Raw genomic sequence first — 16,238 nt, 5'->3', positions numbered from 1 at the left:
ACTATGAAAAATTCCTTCTGTTATCTCCATGGAGGCTTTTGCAGGAACTTGGATGCAATAATAGAAAAAGAGAAGTTTAACACATATCCTTATTTTTTGGAGTGTTTGTTTGTTTGTTTATTTGTTTGGGGTTTTTTTTTAAACTTACTACTTACTAGCTTTCCTGTGGTTTATCACAAGACTAAAATTAGCTTGGCCAGATATATTCTTTGAATCACACAAGCACTGATTCTTACTACCAGTTCCTAGCAGATAACTTAAATGGTTCAAACTTAGAGCAGCAATGAATGTAATCTATGCACTTCCATGTATGGGAAACACTATTGTACATAGCCTGAAAAGAGGAGGGGAGATTGGACAATACCTGGTAGTTCCTATGGTGCCCCTTCCCAGGCCTCCAGTGCTAAGGAAGTCAACCAGTTAAAACACAAAGACAAGGGAGCTCTCTTTGCAAGTAAGCATGGGAATATAGGAAAAAAACCTTCACACTCATTTTCCATGAGTGTTGCAAGAGCTACTTAGATAAAAGGTCAACTTAAAAGCCAAAAACCATTTTGTACTTGTCTTTCTCAGTAAACAGAGTGACCTTTATAAAATTCCTTTATAAAGGAATTTTTAAATTTCATGTTTACATAATGCTGTCTCTTATACAAAAGATGTTAGGGAAAAAAAAAAAAAACACCATCCAACAGCTTACCTGTTAATGCCTTTTGTCACTGAAGTGCTTCACCATCTTCTGCATCTATATCATTTTCCTGTTTAAAAAGCTCTAGTCATCCCAGCAAGGGAAAGCCAAACAACTTTATTTGGGACTCAAGAGCAATGTATAGGAGAAATAAGAAGTATAGACATGAATACTTGTAATTCTTTCATGAGGATGTCTGGTGTTAAAATAAGCTTGCAGAAAATTGACTAGTGAGACTAAAGAATTAATTTATCAAATTATCAGATTAATTTACTGAGTCAAAATGTAGGCCACAGATACAACAGTCTTCAAAGTAGTGAAAGCAATATTCGTATTTCATTATGTAAACATCTAGTGTTTCACCACTTGAGCATTTACTAAATGAGATAAGAAAGTTTATACTACTTACTAACATGTTTTCTAAACCCAGTACTTTAATACAATGTGCCTATTCATGCATGAGCTTCCACAGAGCGTTGTGACCTTGGTGGTTAAAGTGTACTGCCTTATACTTCCCTGCATGACAGAGAGCCTGTAATGTCATCAAAAGTCACTGGAAGACACTTGAGCTACCCCTCACACCTGTGATACCAACCCTCCAGCAGACCTATGCAGCTTTTGTTACTCTCTTAATATCATGGAGGATGAGTTTTGAAGTGTCCCGGGGCTCCAGCTCAAAGATCTGTCATGCTTTTGGCTGAGGAATACTTACTGGTGCTAGCTACCTCCATCTCACTTAATTTCAGCCATACTAAAGTAAAACTCAGATATTCAGGTCTAAAATAGGCACCAACTTCTAAAATTGATCCTATACCTGAAGAAAAATAAATCTATCTACTTACCAGGGGTTGTCTCAGAGGGATGCCTCTCTCTGTCTTGCTGTTAGGATTTCAAACGCTGCACATGCTGTCCCACCTCTTAGAGGAGCATTTTAGTCTTCATGACCTCTCCCTTGGGAGGAAGGGTCAATGCAGCCTACATTTTTTGTTAGACCTTATGTTCTATAGCAGTCTGTAGATTAAAAATCCCACCAGATTATTTTGTGTAGCTTTTTACTGGCTCTTGCCTGCAATGTGACCCTTCAAGGTTGTGTCATTACCCTTTTTTGGGGAATGGCAGGCTTGGAGTGACTGATAGCCAATTCCTTCCTCTGAGGATAACTGTAACTGTAAGAAATTTCAGTGTGAACATGTGGAACAAATTACAAATGGGATATCAGCGTGCAAAAGCCAACACGAAATTCTATAATCATTAAATAATCCAGTACAGGAATTTGCACTGGCCTGCATTTTGCAAGTTGCAAAACTGCACAGGGAAGGATATGGATTTCAGGCTGCAGTTCCACAAGCACCCTGTCATGACACTTTGTCACTGCATGAAGACAGCTTCTTCTCCCTCTTCCTCCTCTCCTGTTCCTGTTTCAAGCTGCAAAGGCCCACTCTACCTTGGTGTCAGCTCTGGCACTCATTGCACCCTGCAGCCAACTGCACAGCTCTGCTTACTAGCTCAGAAGAAAGTTCCTCTTTGGCCTGTTTAGTGAATTGAATTGCAACAAGCAGAGGACCTAAAAGTGGGAAAACTAACATAAGACACATTGCAGATTGTGTTGCCAGAGCCTGGAGGAACAGTGTATCTCCTTTTAACAGCAGTGAATGGATGAAATCAGCCAAACTCAAGTGATAGAGCCAAGGATTTACCCAGAAATGGTCTGCAATGTACATTCTCTTGAAATTGTTTTTCCTTCAGTCATGTGATAAAGTGCTTGATAAAAATTGCTGTGTACATTCTTTGTCTTAAAGATAAGGTCAGATGAGACAGTGGTTTCAATTCTCTTTTTGTTTCCAGCTCTGTGAATCTGTACTTTGTATGTTTGCAGTATGAGTGGAATTAGAGGCCGTTTGCAAGTATTCAGATTAAATGCATGTCTTCCAAATTTACAGAAAATAACCTCAGGCTGTAGTGCTTACAGTCCTAAGATGTTCCTCTGTCTGGCCTAAATTAAATGAAGGCAGATTGTGTTTTTCTCCCTTTGCCACTTATGGACCTGTCATGCTTTTTGAGACCCACAAAGGTGCTCATTAGAAGGACTCTACTGGACTGAGCCAAAGGTCCATCTAGTCCTGTGTTCATCTCAGTGGCTATAAACAGTAGGGAGCAGCAGGGAAAGCACATACGAAATGTCACACAAGTGCTTGCCTTGTGAGACCATTATTTTTAGAACAGAGAATTTCCTGAGCTGGATGTGGCTGCTGTCTGCTTAGTAACCCTATGTAGATTTCTTTTCCAAGTGTTTTTCTCCTTGGTTCCAAGTTCATTCTTTTACATCCAAAGCCACCTTTAGTAATAAATGCCACAATTCTAATATGGGTAATGCAATCAACACCTTCTTCCCATTGTCTGCACTCTCATTACTACTAGGTTCACTTGATTCCTTCTTAGTTTTACTTGTGGTTCTATTATTTTGGTTCTGAATCGATGACAGTATTGGAAGTGCTTTAGCAGAAACAATTTCCATGCACAAACAGTATGTTCAGATAGATATAAAGGCAATGAGTAGGCAATCAAGGTATTGCATGTGTTTGCAAATGAAAATCATGCTTGGACCATTGCAGAAGATGCCTCCTCCTGGACTTTTTTAAAGAAAAGGGCGATTTTTTCCCCCCCATCAAAAATGTTGACAGTATTCGTGACCCTGCAATTTATTTCCCGTTTCCAAGACAAAATGTTCCTCTGGCCGCAAGAATTCTGCATCCTCTGTCTCCTGGAGACAAAGAGTTGATGTGAGCAGGGGACCAGGGTTTGAAAATAACGCCTGGGTGGCAGATAAGCGGAAATGTGGGCAGCAGGAGGGCAGTAACAGTTTTTGAGGTTGAAACCCCAGATCACCGCTCCCTTCCTACTACCCGCCCCGCGCTGCATCGCCAAGGATCGCTGCCAAGGCGCAGCCCGCACTACCTGAGCGGGCAGCGGTCGCATCTCCTCCCGCGCAGCCGGATCGGCTTTTCCCGAGCTCACTGCTCCTCCGAGCAGCCCCGCGCTGAAGGGAGGACGCGGGACTTCGCACCCGCGGGAAGGAGCCCCGGGCGGGGAGCGCTGCGCTCCCCGGTGCGCGGCCGCTTTGCGCCTCCCGGGCCGGGGCTGGCGGGGCGGGCAGCGGCAGCAGCCGCTTGGCTCGCAGCCCCCGGCGGGGAGCCGGCCCCTTCCCGCGGGGGCAGCGCCGACCCTGCCGTGTGACAGCCGGGGGGGGCCGCTGCTGCCTCGGCGAGCCCGGCTGCGGCGCGGCGGCTGCAGCCATGTGTTTCTCCGCCTGCCAGTGACACAATAACACGGGAAGCGGCGGGAGGGATCTGAGCCTGCCGAGGGGAAAAGTGACCTGAGGCGCTCAGGTGAGCCGGAGCGGCAGGAGGTGGCTGTCGCTGCCCGCCACCCCCGGAGAGCTCCGGAGCCGGGCGGGAGGCGCCCCGGAGCTGCCGGCGGGGGCAGCGCGGCCGGGGGCGGCGAGTGCCGGTCCCCCTCACCCGGCGGTGCTGCGCCCGCAGGCCGGCAGCGATGGAGGAGGGCATGAGCAGCATGCAGCAGAAAGCGGCGGAGCTGGAGCACATGGCCGAGGTCCTGCTCACCGGCGAGCAGCTCCGGTAAGCGGTGTCTTCCTCCCCGCTTTACCCGGAATCAGCAGCAACCCCGCTGACGGCGGGAGGGGGAGGTTTGGGAGGCACAGGGCGAGGGTCTCTCCCCGCGGACTTTCTTTGCACCGGAGCACCTGCCCTGCTTCCATCGCGGCCCCGGGCTCCGGCCTCGCTTCCAGCAGCGACGAGGACGAGGGGCCGCAGCGGCGCTGCGAGCCCGGGGAGGGGAAGCACCGCACGGGGGGCTCTGCCGCGGCACCTCCGCTCCCCTGCGTGGAGCAGGAGGCGGCTGGGGAGAGGCTGCTGCGTCACTAAAGGCATCAAACGCTGCAGGAGAGCGGCGTCTTTAACGATAAAACCCCCAAAGAAACCATAAGAGGTGAAGTGTCTCAGCGCCCCATGGAGAGCCAGGGCGAGCGCAGGGCAGCGCTCCCGCACAGCCCGGCCGGCGCTGGCAGCGGCGCCGGGCACTGACCCCGCAGAGCTGCGCCTCGCTCCAAGGGACTGTTTTTATTTTGCATCAGCTGGTCCCAGCAGATGGATGGGGATCCCTACTGTCAGTGCCAGCAGCAATTAACAGTGCTGTGTGACTGGAGTTGTGAGCAGCACAGGAGCTTTGAACAAAAATGCCTGACTCAGTTAATTTTTAATTCTGTGGTGTATGCTGGCTATGTGTGCCAGCTGTACCTATACAGTACAGAGCAGAAAAAGTAATTTTAATAATGTCGGTTTGGTGATGGACCATCTTGTGATTCAGGAAGAAAAATCTCACTATAATGTGTTATATAAGTAACTAGAAGGGGATAGTAAAAATATTTTCTCAGTAGTTTTTCTTGAATTTTTTAAAATTTTTTCTCAGATGCCAGACAAACTCTGAAAAGTGTTAGATATGTTCTCTGCTTTGGCAGATGCCATCATTGCTGCTAGTACAGACACTGTTACTGTTTGCATCCACAGAGCAAGGAGAAGTGCCACTTTGTGATGCACACCAGTGATACTGCTCTTTGGCAAGTAAATGTTATTTTGGTGATTTGGCTGCAGTACACACCAGTGCCTCCTCCAAATCTGAGATTCTGCTTTGAAGTAGCCTTTAGGGTGACAGAGTACACTGGCACTGGTCCTGCATGGTGGATTTGTTGCAGAGTTGAGCATCCAAGTGTCAGATCAGAATTCTGTTGTTCCTAATTTATGTTACTAGAAGTTGAAGATTTCAGGCTAATACAAAATTTCTATAAGGATCACATTAATCTTACTGTATACATCACAGTTAAATGTAAAAGCAAAACTTTGCAATCTTTCCCAAAGGAGAAACTGACGAATTTTATCAAGTCTGGCTCCTAGAATCAGCTCATCTGTGTTGTTATCAAGAGTTACACTTGTCATTTTATTTATTATGGTATTGAAACGCAGTCAAAGATGATTTGCAGATACAAAGTAACTATTGCCCATCCTGTGAAGTTACCTGTGGACATTCCTTCATGACTGTATAAGAAGTGGTTTAGATCTGCTTGGACTGGGAGTTCCTGAGCAAGTCAGTGTGCATAATGTCTGGCTGCTGCTGAGCAGGGAGATCCACTCTTCTTCCTGCCCCTTTCCTTCTACCCAGCAGTGTAGTCCCACCTCCTCTTTTTGCCTGCTCAGGTAACTTCTCAGACTTCTTGAAAACAGATCCAGTATGGTGATTTGGTGTGTAGGTTGATTTTCTCATCTGCTGACTTCCAGAAGCTACAGAAAATAGGTGTTAGGAATGTGTAGCCAGGAGGAACAAGTGGCTGTGGTAGAGAAGACAGAAGATTTCCATTTGGATAGCAGAGAGCTATTGGGTCAGCTGGAACTGTACTGTGAAACTGCACCCAAAATTGTCTGCTTCCCCCCAGTTTTTTCTTAACTTAATTCTGTTTCTCTGTTTGGATATTCTGTGCAAAGGACTTGTATTCTTCAGTTTTCCAGGCAGTAAAAGCCACAAATAAGTGATAGAAGACTGGCTGGCAGACAAGTTTTAGCCAACCCTGCATTTAAAGTTTCCCTTTTCCTGTCCAAGATAAGCATATAATTGTTAATGCAAAATGAAAATGTGGAGTGCTTTCAGGATCAAAGACAGTTTATATCAGCAGCCTTTGGGGCAGGCAAACAGATGACAGAAAACCAGCACACGTGCGCTCAAGGCAGCATACTGTACTCTATTCTTAGTGATGCTTACAACTGCAAGATTCCCCAGTGGGATTGATGCAGCCAGACAGGTGATTATGTGTGTATTTGGGTGAAAGTGCATGCAAGATGAGCACATAACTGAGGAGTAAAAGTGTAAAATGAAACTGTGAGCACGGTATTACTTACACAAACTCAACCAAATGGAGGTATTTAAAGCACTCTTGTACTAGACCAAACAGCACGTGTGTCTAAACTCAAATACTTACCAGAGCTGCTTGATTTAAATTCCTTGCGGAGTTCCTAGTGCCTGTCTTGCTCTGGCCTCACGTGTTGCCTCACAGCTCTCACTCCCATGGGCTGTTGCATGTCTGTCCTTCTCTGGCAGGGATCTGATGCAGTGAGGGTCAAAGCTGTCTGAGCAGCACCTTGGCAAGCCTGGCTTTGCACCCTGGCAGTGCCTGTGGTGGGAATGGAAGCCCTCTTGGTGGGAAGGAGTGTCCTCTTCCACTCCTGAGACAAGTGCACAGTGGCTGGGGGAGGGAAAGGAGCAGGACAAAGAGTTTTTTCCTTCTCCTTGTTCCTGTCTCTTGGTTGCTTGTGATGTGTGTTTTGCCTTTGCAAGATCAGGAGCCTCTGCTCTGATGTGTGCAATGTCAGCTGGCGCCCAGGATCTTGGCTGCTGGCATAGGCTTGATGTAAATCCTGGCCCATGGGTAGGGTGATTTATGGAAAAAGAAATAAGAGCTGTATGTTGAGCTGTATGTTAGATAACATGGTAAATTTTTACATCCTGTAGTGTCCTTTGCCTCTATATCCAGTAGCTGTCTGAGCAAATACCTAACTCTTACTTTTGCTTAATAGAAACAAATCTTTTAAAGTGAGGACTTAGAAGTTTGGCTCTTGGTGAGCCTTTAAATTATGAAGCTGACAGCTGTGAAGGAAAGCTGAAGATTTCAGCAGTGTGACACACCAGCACAGACCCTTTGGCAGCTTCTGTTGCCATGCAAGAGATTGGCAAGAGAAGGGGAAAGCTGGGCTGGGCATGACCCAGCTGTAAGCTTTGGCACCAGTGGTCCTGAAGGGACAAACTGCAGACTCTGGCTGTGACAGCTCCAGCCACCCAAAATCTCAGCTTGTCCCTTTGTTCTGCTGCAGAGACCCACAGCTGTTCAGTGGTGAGCTCTCTCTTCTCAGAAGGTTGCAACAGCACTGCCCTTAAAATGTTTGAGAGGATCACAGGGCCTTCAGAGAGCCCTTGGAGGCCTCCACCCTGCTACATCCCTGCCTGGTACACCCTGGGCAAGTGAATGTCCCTGAGCTTCCCTGGCCTTGCTGGGAGTGCCTGAAGGGAGGTGTCACATTGATAGTCATTCCTGGAAGCTTAATAACGTCACTACTGAAGTTGTTAAGAATTTTATCAGAAGCAGAGCAATTCCAAGCTGATTTCTCTCACAGTTGAAGGCAACAGGTTGTGCCCATTTCAGCAGTAAGGATTAAAGTATTATGTCTGGGTTTGAGCACTGACTTGGATAGAGCTGATTTTTCCCTCTGGCAACCAAAAGCAGTTTCAATGGGCATGTTTTGATATAGATGCTTGTTGACTGTCTTCCGAGGTAAGGGTGTCTGAAATCTCCTCATCTGCTAATTGTTTCCTTGATGCCAGACTGTCGCCAAAATCTTATGTATCTCCCAAGACTCCCTCATTTCTTGCAGTAAATGTGCCTAGTAATTCAGGAATCCTCAGGCTTCAGTTGACTGAGCAGCAATATTTAAACACCCATTATTGCCATTGTATATGGTGTACAGTTCTCTGTAGTAAGTGTAACTTCAATGACATTTAACGTCTCTGCAGACTTTTGGATCTCTATCATCAGTTTTCAGAAGAAACTACATCTTTCCCTATCCACATTTCTGTTAAATAGTTGGGTAAATAAATATGTTTTATTTATACACTTCTCTAGATGAGGCAGTGATTTTGATAGAATAGTTTTTATAATCAGCATCATATTTCTACTTGGAGAAATATGAAGCATGTTTCTTAGAGATTTTTCTTTTGTTTTGGAAAAGACAAAAGTTTAAACAGAAATTTATTTCCCTTTTTGTCAAAGTTGGTGTAGGAATTTTTGATTCACAGAGTTAAAGGTTCTACATGATAAACAGCTACATATTTTGAAGCTGTAAGACAAAGCCAGTTTCACTGGTCTTCCAAAGGTTTTACTTCAGGAACCTTATCGCTTTCAGAAGCCATACTGGAGTGCATAACTTTCAGAGTCATTAACTTGTGAAGGGTGGCAGCACCTACAGGTTCATAGCTTTTTTCTTATTCTAAGCAATAAAGAATCAACATTTTTTTTCATGGTGGTAGGATTGAAAAGTTCATTAGCACTGTAAGGTGCAGAGAGCCCATGGCACAAAACAGTGATAGTTTCTAGAACAATGATACCAAAAGACCCTTAGTGTTAATGTATTGCTGTGATACAGGATTATATAAACTGTGCAGTTACAGAATTTATTAAATGCCATCACTGTGTTTGAAAGTGTGTTAAGACTCTGTTGTGAACTTAGACTCTAAAAGGATTTGAGATATATACTTGTCTAGAGGTCACTTATTCTCAAGTCACATTCCTAGATGTTAAACTAACATCTATGCCATTTGAAGAACTGACAGAATCTCTTAAAATGAGATTTTGTAATCTGCCTAATTTTGTACTTCCTCCTCAGGGAATGATTGTTTTTCTACCCCCTGAACATTTTGCTTGCCACTTCCTTAGTTCTTCACCAGTGGTTGCATTTCCCAGGAGCTGATTTGGTTTAAAACCAACCCTGAAAAAGTAGTTTTCAGTTGTCTCACTTGAGAAGACCCTTGTATGCTCATTTCTTCAGCATGGATAGAACACAGAGATTACATCATCAGATCTCTGTGGAGCAGACTCCTTCAGAACTCTCTGTACAAATAATTTCACTTCCATCAATTTATTTTCCAGAATCAAGCAACCAAAAATTTGTCATTTTTCTTTGTAAGGTTTCACCAGAGTGATACATTGAAAGAAAAGATGTCAAAGTGAAGGTTGGTAAAGCTGCAAAATGAAGTGTTCTGAAATCAGGTTTCCCACTAACTCTATCACAACAATTTCAATTACATATTTTTATTACGTATATATACTATAAATTATTATGTGTATATACTATAAATTATTTAATGTTTTTTTTAAAAAGTGTTTCTCAGATTTATATGTTTATTTTTCTAGAGTCTTTGATTCTTTATTCACCCCTTCATGTGTTTCAATCTTGCCTGTTGGTACTAATTCTAATGACAAACCCCATCTGTATATATATATATGTATGAGATTTCTGGGCCAGGAATTTCAATTTCTCATGTCCTTCAGTAAAATCTGGGCTATTCAATATTTCTAGAAATGAAGATATAAGGCTTTGTTTCCTTATTTCTTTCCTTGTAGCTGTGCCTTTTAATAATTCAGTTGTTGCCCTCAGCAGCTTTCCTCAAGTGCAGCTCAGAGATCAAGTAGTTAACAACGCATGTGCAAATAGTGATCGTTCTTTCACTGTGTACATAAGAAGGCAAATGTTGTATGAGTGGTTTGTGCTGTATATTTTATGTATTCCATTCCAGATGGAGTCAATCATTAACTTTTGTCTCAGGTTAGCAGAGATTGGCAGGCGATTTGATGTGTATGGCATGTGCAAGAATATTTTTTATTTATTTTATGTTAGAGGAGTTGCCTATGAAAAAGTGAAAGAAACTTGTTCCAATGTTGATGGTCATGCAGGGAAGGTGGAATGAATGTGCCAAGATCAATCTAGGTTTGCATTTATTACATGAACCCTGCTTCTGTGGGAGCAGTGGCCATAGGCTGGCACCATGACAGAGAACTCTTCCTATCACTTGTCATTCTAATTTACTGTTTGTGTAGCGGTGCTGCCTAGGAATTTGAACTGTTTATCAGGTCCCATCAGGGGTAGCTGCTGTATGCTCTGAGGAAAAACAAAGCCCTTCCAACACAAATCTTGCCTGCAGTTGTAGTGTCTTGCAGCAGTGGTGGGTTCTGGACACTGAGGGATGGTCTGTGTGAAGCCACCAAGGTGGGATTCTGTCAGGACTCTGGGATTTCTGGTTTGGTAGGTCAGACCTTGAGCCCAAGAGTGGCATCCTGAAAGCATAGAGAAAAATAACTCCCAAGTGTGGAGATATATTTTAAACAATTTTAATGCATAAACCACTGGAATTAAGTAGGTGTTCTTGCAGTCCAGTTCCCTCTCTGTGTTTCCCAGTCATTTGGACTGGCTTAAGCACCTCTGGACCATCACCGTGTAGCGACCTGCACTGGGGGAGTGATCAGCAGAGCTTTTGGAAGGCTGGTATTTCAGTTGGGTCAGTTTTACAAACCAACTTACCACATGACCACAAAAAAGCTTTCTCTGAAGAAGTTCAGGGGAAGAAATGGGTGCTGGCTTCCCCCTTGTCACTGGAATACGCATGGTTTGAGGCTGTGGTTTACTGATAGAGCAGATCCAGCTGCAGGCTGCTGCTGCCCCGCTCTTATCACTTCCCTTGCACTTCGCACTAGTGTTTGTCTGGGATCAGAAGTTCAGGGAACTGAAGCAGCTGAAGCCAAATAAGAAAAAATTAACTTTCTAAACAGGTTCAGTGTGAAGTCAGACCAGTGCCAACACTGGGAAGAAGGAGGCAGTGGAAACACATGGTCAAGTACAGGGAGAGGGAATGGTGGCAGCAGCCACTGCTGAGTTTGCTTGACCTCCCCCTCAGGGTTTAATTTGCTGGATTCCCATGAAAAAATTTCAGAGTCCGGTAGAAGACATTGTAAAAATGGTGTTGAGTTTAAAATGCCCAATGTATATACTGTTATTGGACAGGAACAGAGACTAAGTTTGGCAATGTTTTTTTTTATTTCAAGGCTTTTATCATTACTTCTGCACTCTTGCCACAGTATTGTATGTGAATGGACATTGAAATACTGACACTTCATGTGTTTTGAAATTTGTACACTGCAATTTGCATGACCAGCTTATCACCAGTGTGACAGCACTACTTTAGAAAGCAACCCTGGCCTTAATTATCAGCCTTTTGCAGTTTTCAGAGTTTTCATCTTAGCAGTGCCTCAATCTAGTAAATGCGTTCAGACCTCTAAGGTGCAGTTGCAAATAATTAAAAAACGTTTCTGTTTGCACTTGCTAATTCAGAGCGAATATGGAAGCACATTTCCACATCACAAGGCTGTAATTCTCTATTTCTTTGCAATTGTGTGGTTGGATCATGGGCTACCACATCTGTGTCACAGGGATTTGCAGGCAGATGAGTTTTCTGGTTTCTGTGAGGAGCCAGGGGAAGGTTACGCTGTGGGTTTTGCAGGACTATTGATTCAATGTGTCTGGCTACTGCTGCAGAAAGGAGCAGCCCAATTCCCTTGGGCTGGGGCTTCTGCTGCATGCCAAAATCAACACCAGCCAGACATGCACTGGTGCATGTCTGAGCCCATGGTGAACAGTCTGGGGGGCTCAGCCAGGGTGTCATCCTGTTAAATTAGTGCCAATGACGGTGTAAGGGGTAAGATCAGCTGGCCTGAGGTCAGGGGATGGGGACTCCACAGTGAGATTGCCTTGTCAGGGAATCAGTTCTTGAAGTTAAAAGTACAGTCCTGCCAGTCCAGGAGCCCCTTCTCACCCCCGTTCTTACCCTGCTCAACCCTTGTTTACACATCAGGCTTTTGGCAGAGATCATAGCAATGCTAGACAATATTTGGGTGACTCCATCCAAATGGGTCTGTGGCTGTTTGGGTGAGGATGCCTTCTCTATTAAGGCAGCAAACACAGAGATGCTCACTTGAAGGTAAAAAATCAAACAACAAACTTACTAAATGGCTGATCAGAGTAAAAGCCAACACACCTAAGAGATGGTGATAGCAAAGATGGGAGATTCAAAGTCAAGTATGGTAATGCTGTGTTTGGTGTGACAGAAGAGAAGGCAGTGGAAGGAATCAGGGAGACAGACACTGTTACTCTTCTCAAGAGCTGTGGCAGCTATATTTCCAAGCTGTAATGATAGATAAGATCCAAAGATCATGTTTGTTGAGGACAGTGCATAGAAGACTTGAGGTGGAAAATAATAGGGAAGGAGAGCTTGAAACAGAACTTAAACTTTTTGGGGGAGTGGTATAGCTGTTCTGAAAGGGACATTGCACAAGGAGTCTGCAGAGACCAAAGTTCTGCTCATGCAGCACTATGATATTTATCCTGTACGAATCTTATATGCTGTACCTGGTTTGGGAAGATTCTCCCACCCCCAGCAGTACAGTGGCCATCCAGCACAGTAGTCTTTGACTTTGTGTTAGGGATGTTTGTGTGGGTTTGCTCCCTTGCTTCTCACATTAAGTACTGTGGGGTGTTTTTCTGTGGTGTTTCTGTTGGTGTCCAGCTGAACAGCTGCACAACCCACTGGCTCTGTGTCTGCACCCCTTACCTGTGTATTGGGCCAAATGGGTTTATTGGCAGGTAAAAAGAAATGTTTATATGTCGTGTCTGTTTCTCTTTACATTGTGACTTGTATCTTCAAGGCATTGTGGCTGTTTGAAGCAGGCCTGCCTGTCCCTCTGTGTTTGTAAAAGCCAGTCTTGGCCCTGGTTTAGGAGGCAAAGCGAATGCAAGAGATAATTACAATATGTTTAGCAAAACAATGATTTTTGATTTAATTCCAATGAGTATTGCAAAATATTCACAGGAAGCTGAATTTTTGGGGGTTTATCTGAGGAATCAGTCCAACATTTATGCTCATCCTCTCTGGAAGGAGAATCTGACAATACACAGCCGACACATCACTCAAAGTTAGGATTGCAAATAATGGAAATTACTTCTGAAAAGATATTAGCTAGGCATTATTTATAGCACTGATTGTCAGCAGTGGAACAATTTCCTTTCATTTTTTTCTGAAAAGATCCTTTTCTTGATAATCATACATCCTTTTCTGCAGTAGCATATAATTGTATAGCTTAGAAATTAGGGCAATGTAATAGAAAGCTGTTAATTGTTTCCTGATGCTCAGGATATAATTAACTTACACTTTCCTCTAGTTGAAATTAATTTATTTTACTAAGATGTAGAAAAAGTAACTTAGCTTAAACTGCTATTTTGCTGGTTGTTCAGTGCAAACAGAGGGAAATTGTCACGGGAAGAAGTTCAAAGTAGCATTATCATATATAAATCCCAAAAGAGATTGTACAAATACCATTTTGAGTATGTCTGGAAACTTAAAGACTTGCATTGGACATTATTTTCAAAACTCTTAGCATATTAAACAAACTCACACTTTTCAAGTCTTTTGACAAATGGTAGAAATAGGCGAGATTAAATGAGCTTAATAAGTGACAAGAAAAATGGGTCCATAATAGGAGTCATTGGTATCACGTTACTACATGTCTAATTAGACAAGGGATGAAAATGGGTTCTTAAAAACACACTGAACAGAAGAAATAAAGCAAAGTTTATTAAAAGCTTTATTTTATTTTAATAAGCTTTATTTATTTATCTTTAATTTAGGCAAAATTATGCTACTCTAAAACAGACTGCAAAAAGTTGTCTTCTTACAAGACTCAAGCCCCAAGGAGAGCTGGCTCTCAGGCTGGGGTTGAGCCAGGGCATGTGACATACAAGGAGGTGCTGAGGGATGGATCTGCTCAGCCTAGAGAAGAAAAGGCCTGGGGGATTCTTCTGGTTGCAACTACTAATATCAGATGATGTAGGGAAAGGGGGAGAGAATTTTCCAAAGTGCACAGGGATGGTACAAGAGGCAGTAGTCAAAATTTGCAAGGGACTTTCTAATGAGATATTTAGAAAGAATTATTGTCTGTGAGGGTAAGTAAAAAAATGGAATAGGAGTCCAGAGAAGCTCTGAAATATTAAAATCTTGCCTGGACATGACCCTGAGCAACTTGTACTAACTGGTTATGCTTTCAGTATAGAATGGACCAGATGACCTCCAGAGATCCCTTCCAACTGAATATTTTATGAAGGCATAGTGTGTTGTCTTCTTGAAGTTGTGGTGGCTGATATTATCAGCTTTTTGTTATTGCTGGTAACCAGAGAAAATTATCCACTCAGTGACACTGGTGGGAGGGCTTCTAAGAATGCCTCCTAACCTACTCCAGGGCAAAATCAGCTGCCTTAGTTTGTACCACTGCTCTCACATTGTCCAGCTTTTCAAGCAAATTTAAGGGTGAGAAATGTATCAATTTCCAAATGACTCCCAAGAACTTTTGAAATCTCTCTGTTTCAACTGAGATTTTTAGGAAGATGTGAAGGTGACAGCCTGACTCCCTTGATCTCAATGTTCTAAGTTAGGCTAGGATTTTACCTCAGATCACATGAGATTCATCAAATGCCAACATCACAACTCTCCTCACCACCAAGATTTCCAAGTTGTTTGCGATCTGTAGATTCATGCCTCAAGAACTTGGGGTACAGAAACCAAAGAGCACATATTTGGGACATGCTGGTTTTATAGCAATCCTTCAAGAGTGAGAATAGGGAAAAGATTTGAGACAGTAGAGAGTAATATGTGCTGTAAGGGCAGTAGGTCATGGTGCCAGAAATGCTGCTGGCTGTGCCATGTTGGCATTACAGGAGGAACAGTAATCTCAGGGTCAGCCACCTGCTCCTCTTTGTCACTGCCTGCATGACACTGTCAGATCCCCTCACTGTGCACAAGGGACCAGTTTGGGAGTTCATTTGTGTGCACAGGTTTCTGTGCATAGCCCTGCAGCTCCAACTTTGCTTGTGGAAAGAGGATTTTCATTCACATGCTGAGGGAGGAAGGTATTTGAACTATTAACATTTTCTTCCCTTGGAGGGGCACATCTCATCTGGTAGTCTGTCCTGCAGTCAAAGGCATGATTATATCAAGCATGTATCCTACCATTATTCCACCTATTTAAAAATAATAATATAAATAATATAAATAAATAATAATAAAATAAAAATATATTTCTTTCAACACACACAAAATAATGAGATGTTTTCTTTCTCTATATGCCATTGTGCTTTATCACAATGTTGCAAGGCCTAGGTCCTTTAAAAATATTTCCTCATGGGGGAAAATCCAATCTCTTTAGTTTTCTACAAAGTGGTGGTTTTTCCATGTGCTATGCTTTGGGCCTACTGTAATGAATCAAACACCAGTGGTTGAAGGATAATTGCTAGCATTCACTTTTTTGGGCTACAAGCGGCTAGAGCTGCTCCAAACTAATGTATTACTAACTTCATATTACTTTTTGGGGTTGAATCTGTAAATCAACACCAGCTGAAACAGTATTTCCTACATAATTTCATACAAAATATGTTTATACCCTGTGTTGCTTGCTCTTCTGATGGATATGGAACATCTGAGTTTCGATGGGGCCAGTAACAATAGTACTCTTGGGAAAGACATTATAGGGCCAAAGGAGAAAGAAAGGATTCTTAACTGGCATCCCGAAACTGTTCAGCACAATAAAAATGGAAAGAAGAATTTATTTAAACATATAGTGGCAAAGGAAAAGTTCCAGTGGAGTGGAAATTGTGAAATTTTGCTTGCAGGCTGAAAATTACACAGCAGATCTTTTTATGTGACATATCAGTATTCCCTCTCAGAAAATGAAAAACTTGTAGGAAAAGGCACAGAAAGGCGTTGGCCACTTGATCAATGGTTTCATGTCTTCAGTGGCCACAAACCTTTTGCAATTTCAGCAGTTCATATCCGCACAGCCTAC

At 43.2% G+C, this 16,238-nt stretch overlaps 1 protein-coding gene across 2 annotated transcripts in view; it reads left to right on the top strand.

Annotated features, from left to right (window-relative positions):
• The first annotated feature begins 3,958 nt into the window (after positions 1–3,958).
• DEPTOR (DEP domain containing MTOR interacting protein) overlaps positions 3,959–16,238 on the top strand; it is a 77,431-nt gene continuing 65,151 nt past the window's right edge. Inside the window, exons 1-2 of one of the 2 annotated variants that reach the window (XM_064706567.1) lie at positions 3,959–4,071; positions 4,225–4,320. In XM_064706567.1, coding sequence (XP_064562637.1) covers positions 4,235–4,320 — 86 coding nt within the window. In that variant the 5' untranslated portion in view covers positions 3,959–4,071; positions 4,225–4,234. Of the gene's footprint in view, positions 4,072–4,093; positions 4,321–16,238 lie in introns of those variants that run through there. The other variant, XM_064706566.1, reaches the window with a different exon arrangement.

This window comes from Zonotrichia leucophrys, chromosome 2 (genome assembly GCF_028769735.1).
Source record: "Zonotrichia leucophrys gambelii isolate GWCS_2022_RI chromosome 2, RI_Zleu_2.0, whole genome shotgun sequence".
Lineage (NCBI taxonomy): Eukaryota > Metazoa > Chordata > Aves > Passeriformes > Passerellidae > Zonotrichia > Zonotrichia leucophrys.
This window is presented reverse-complemented; position numbering and strand designations above follow the sequence as displayed.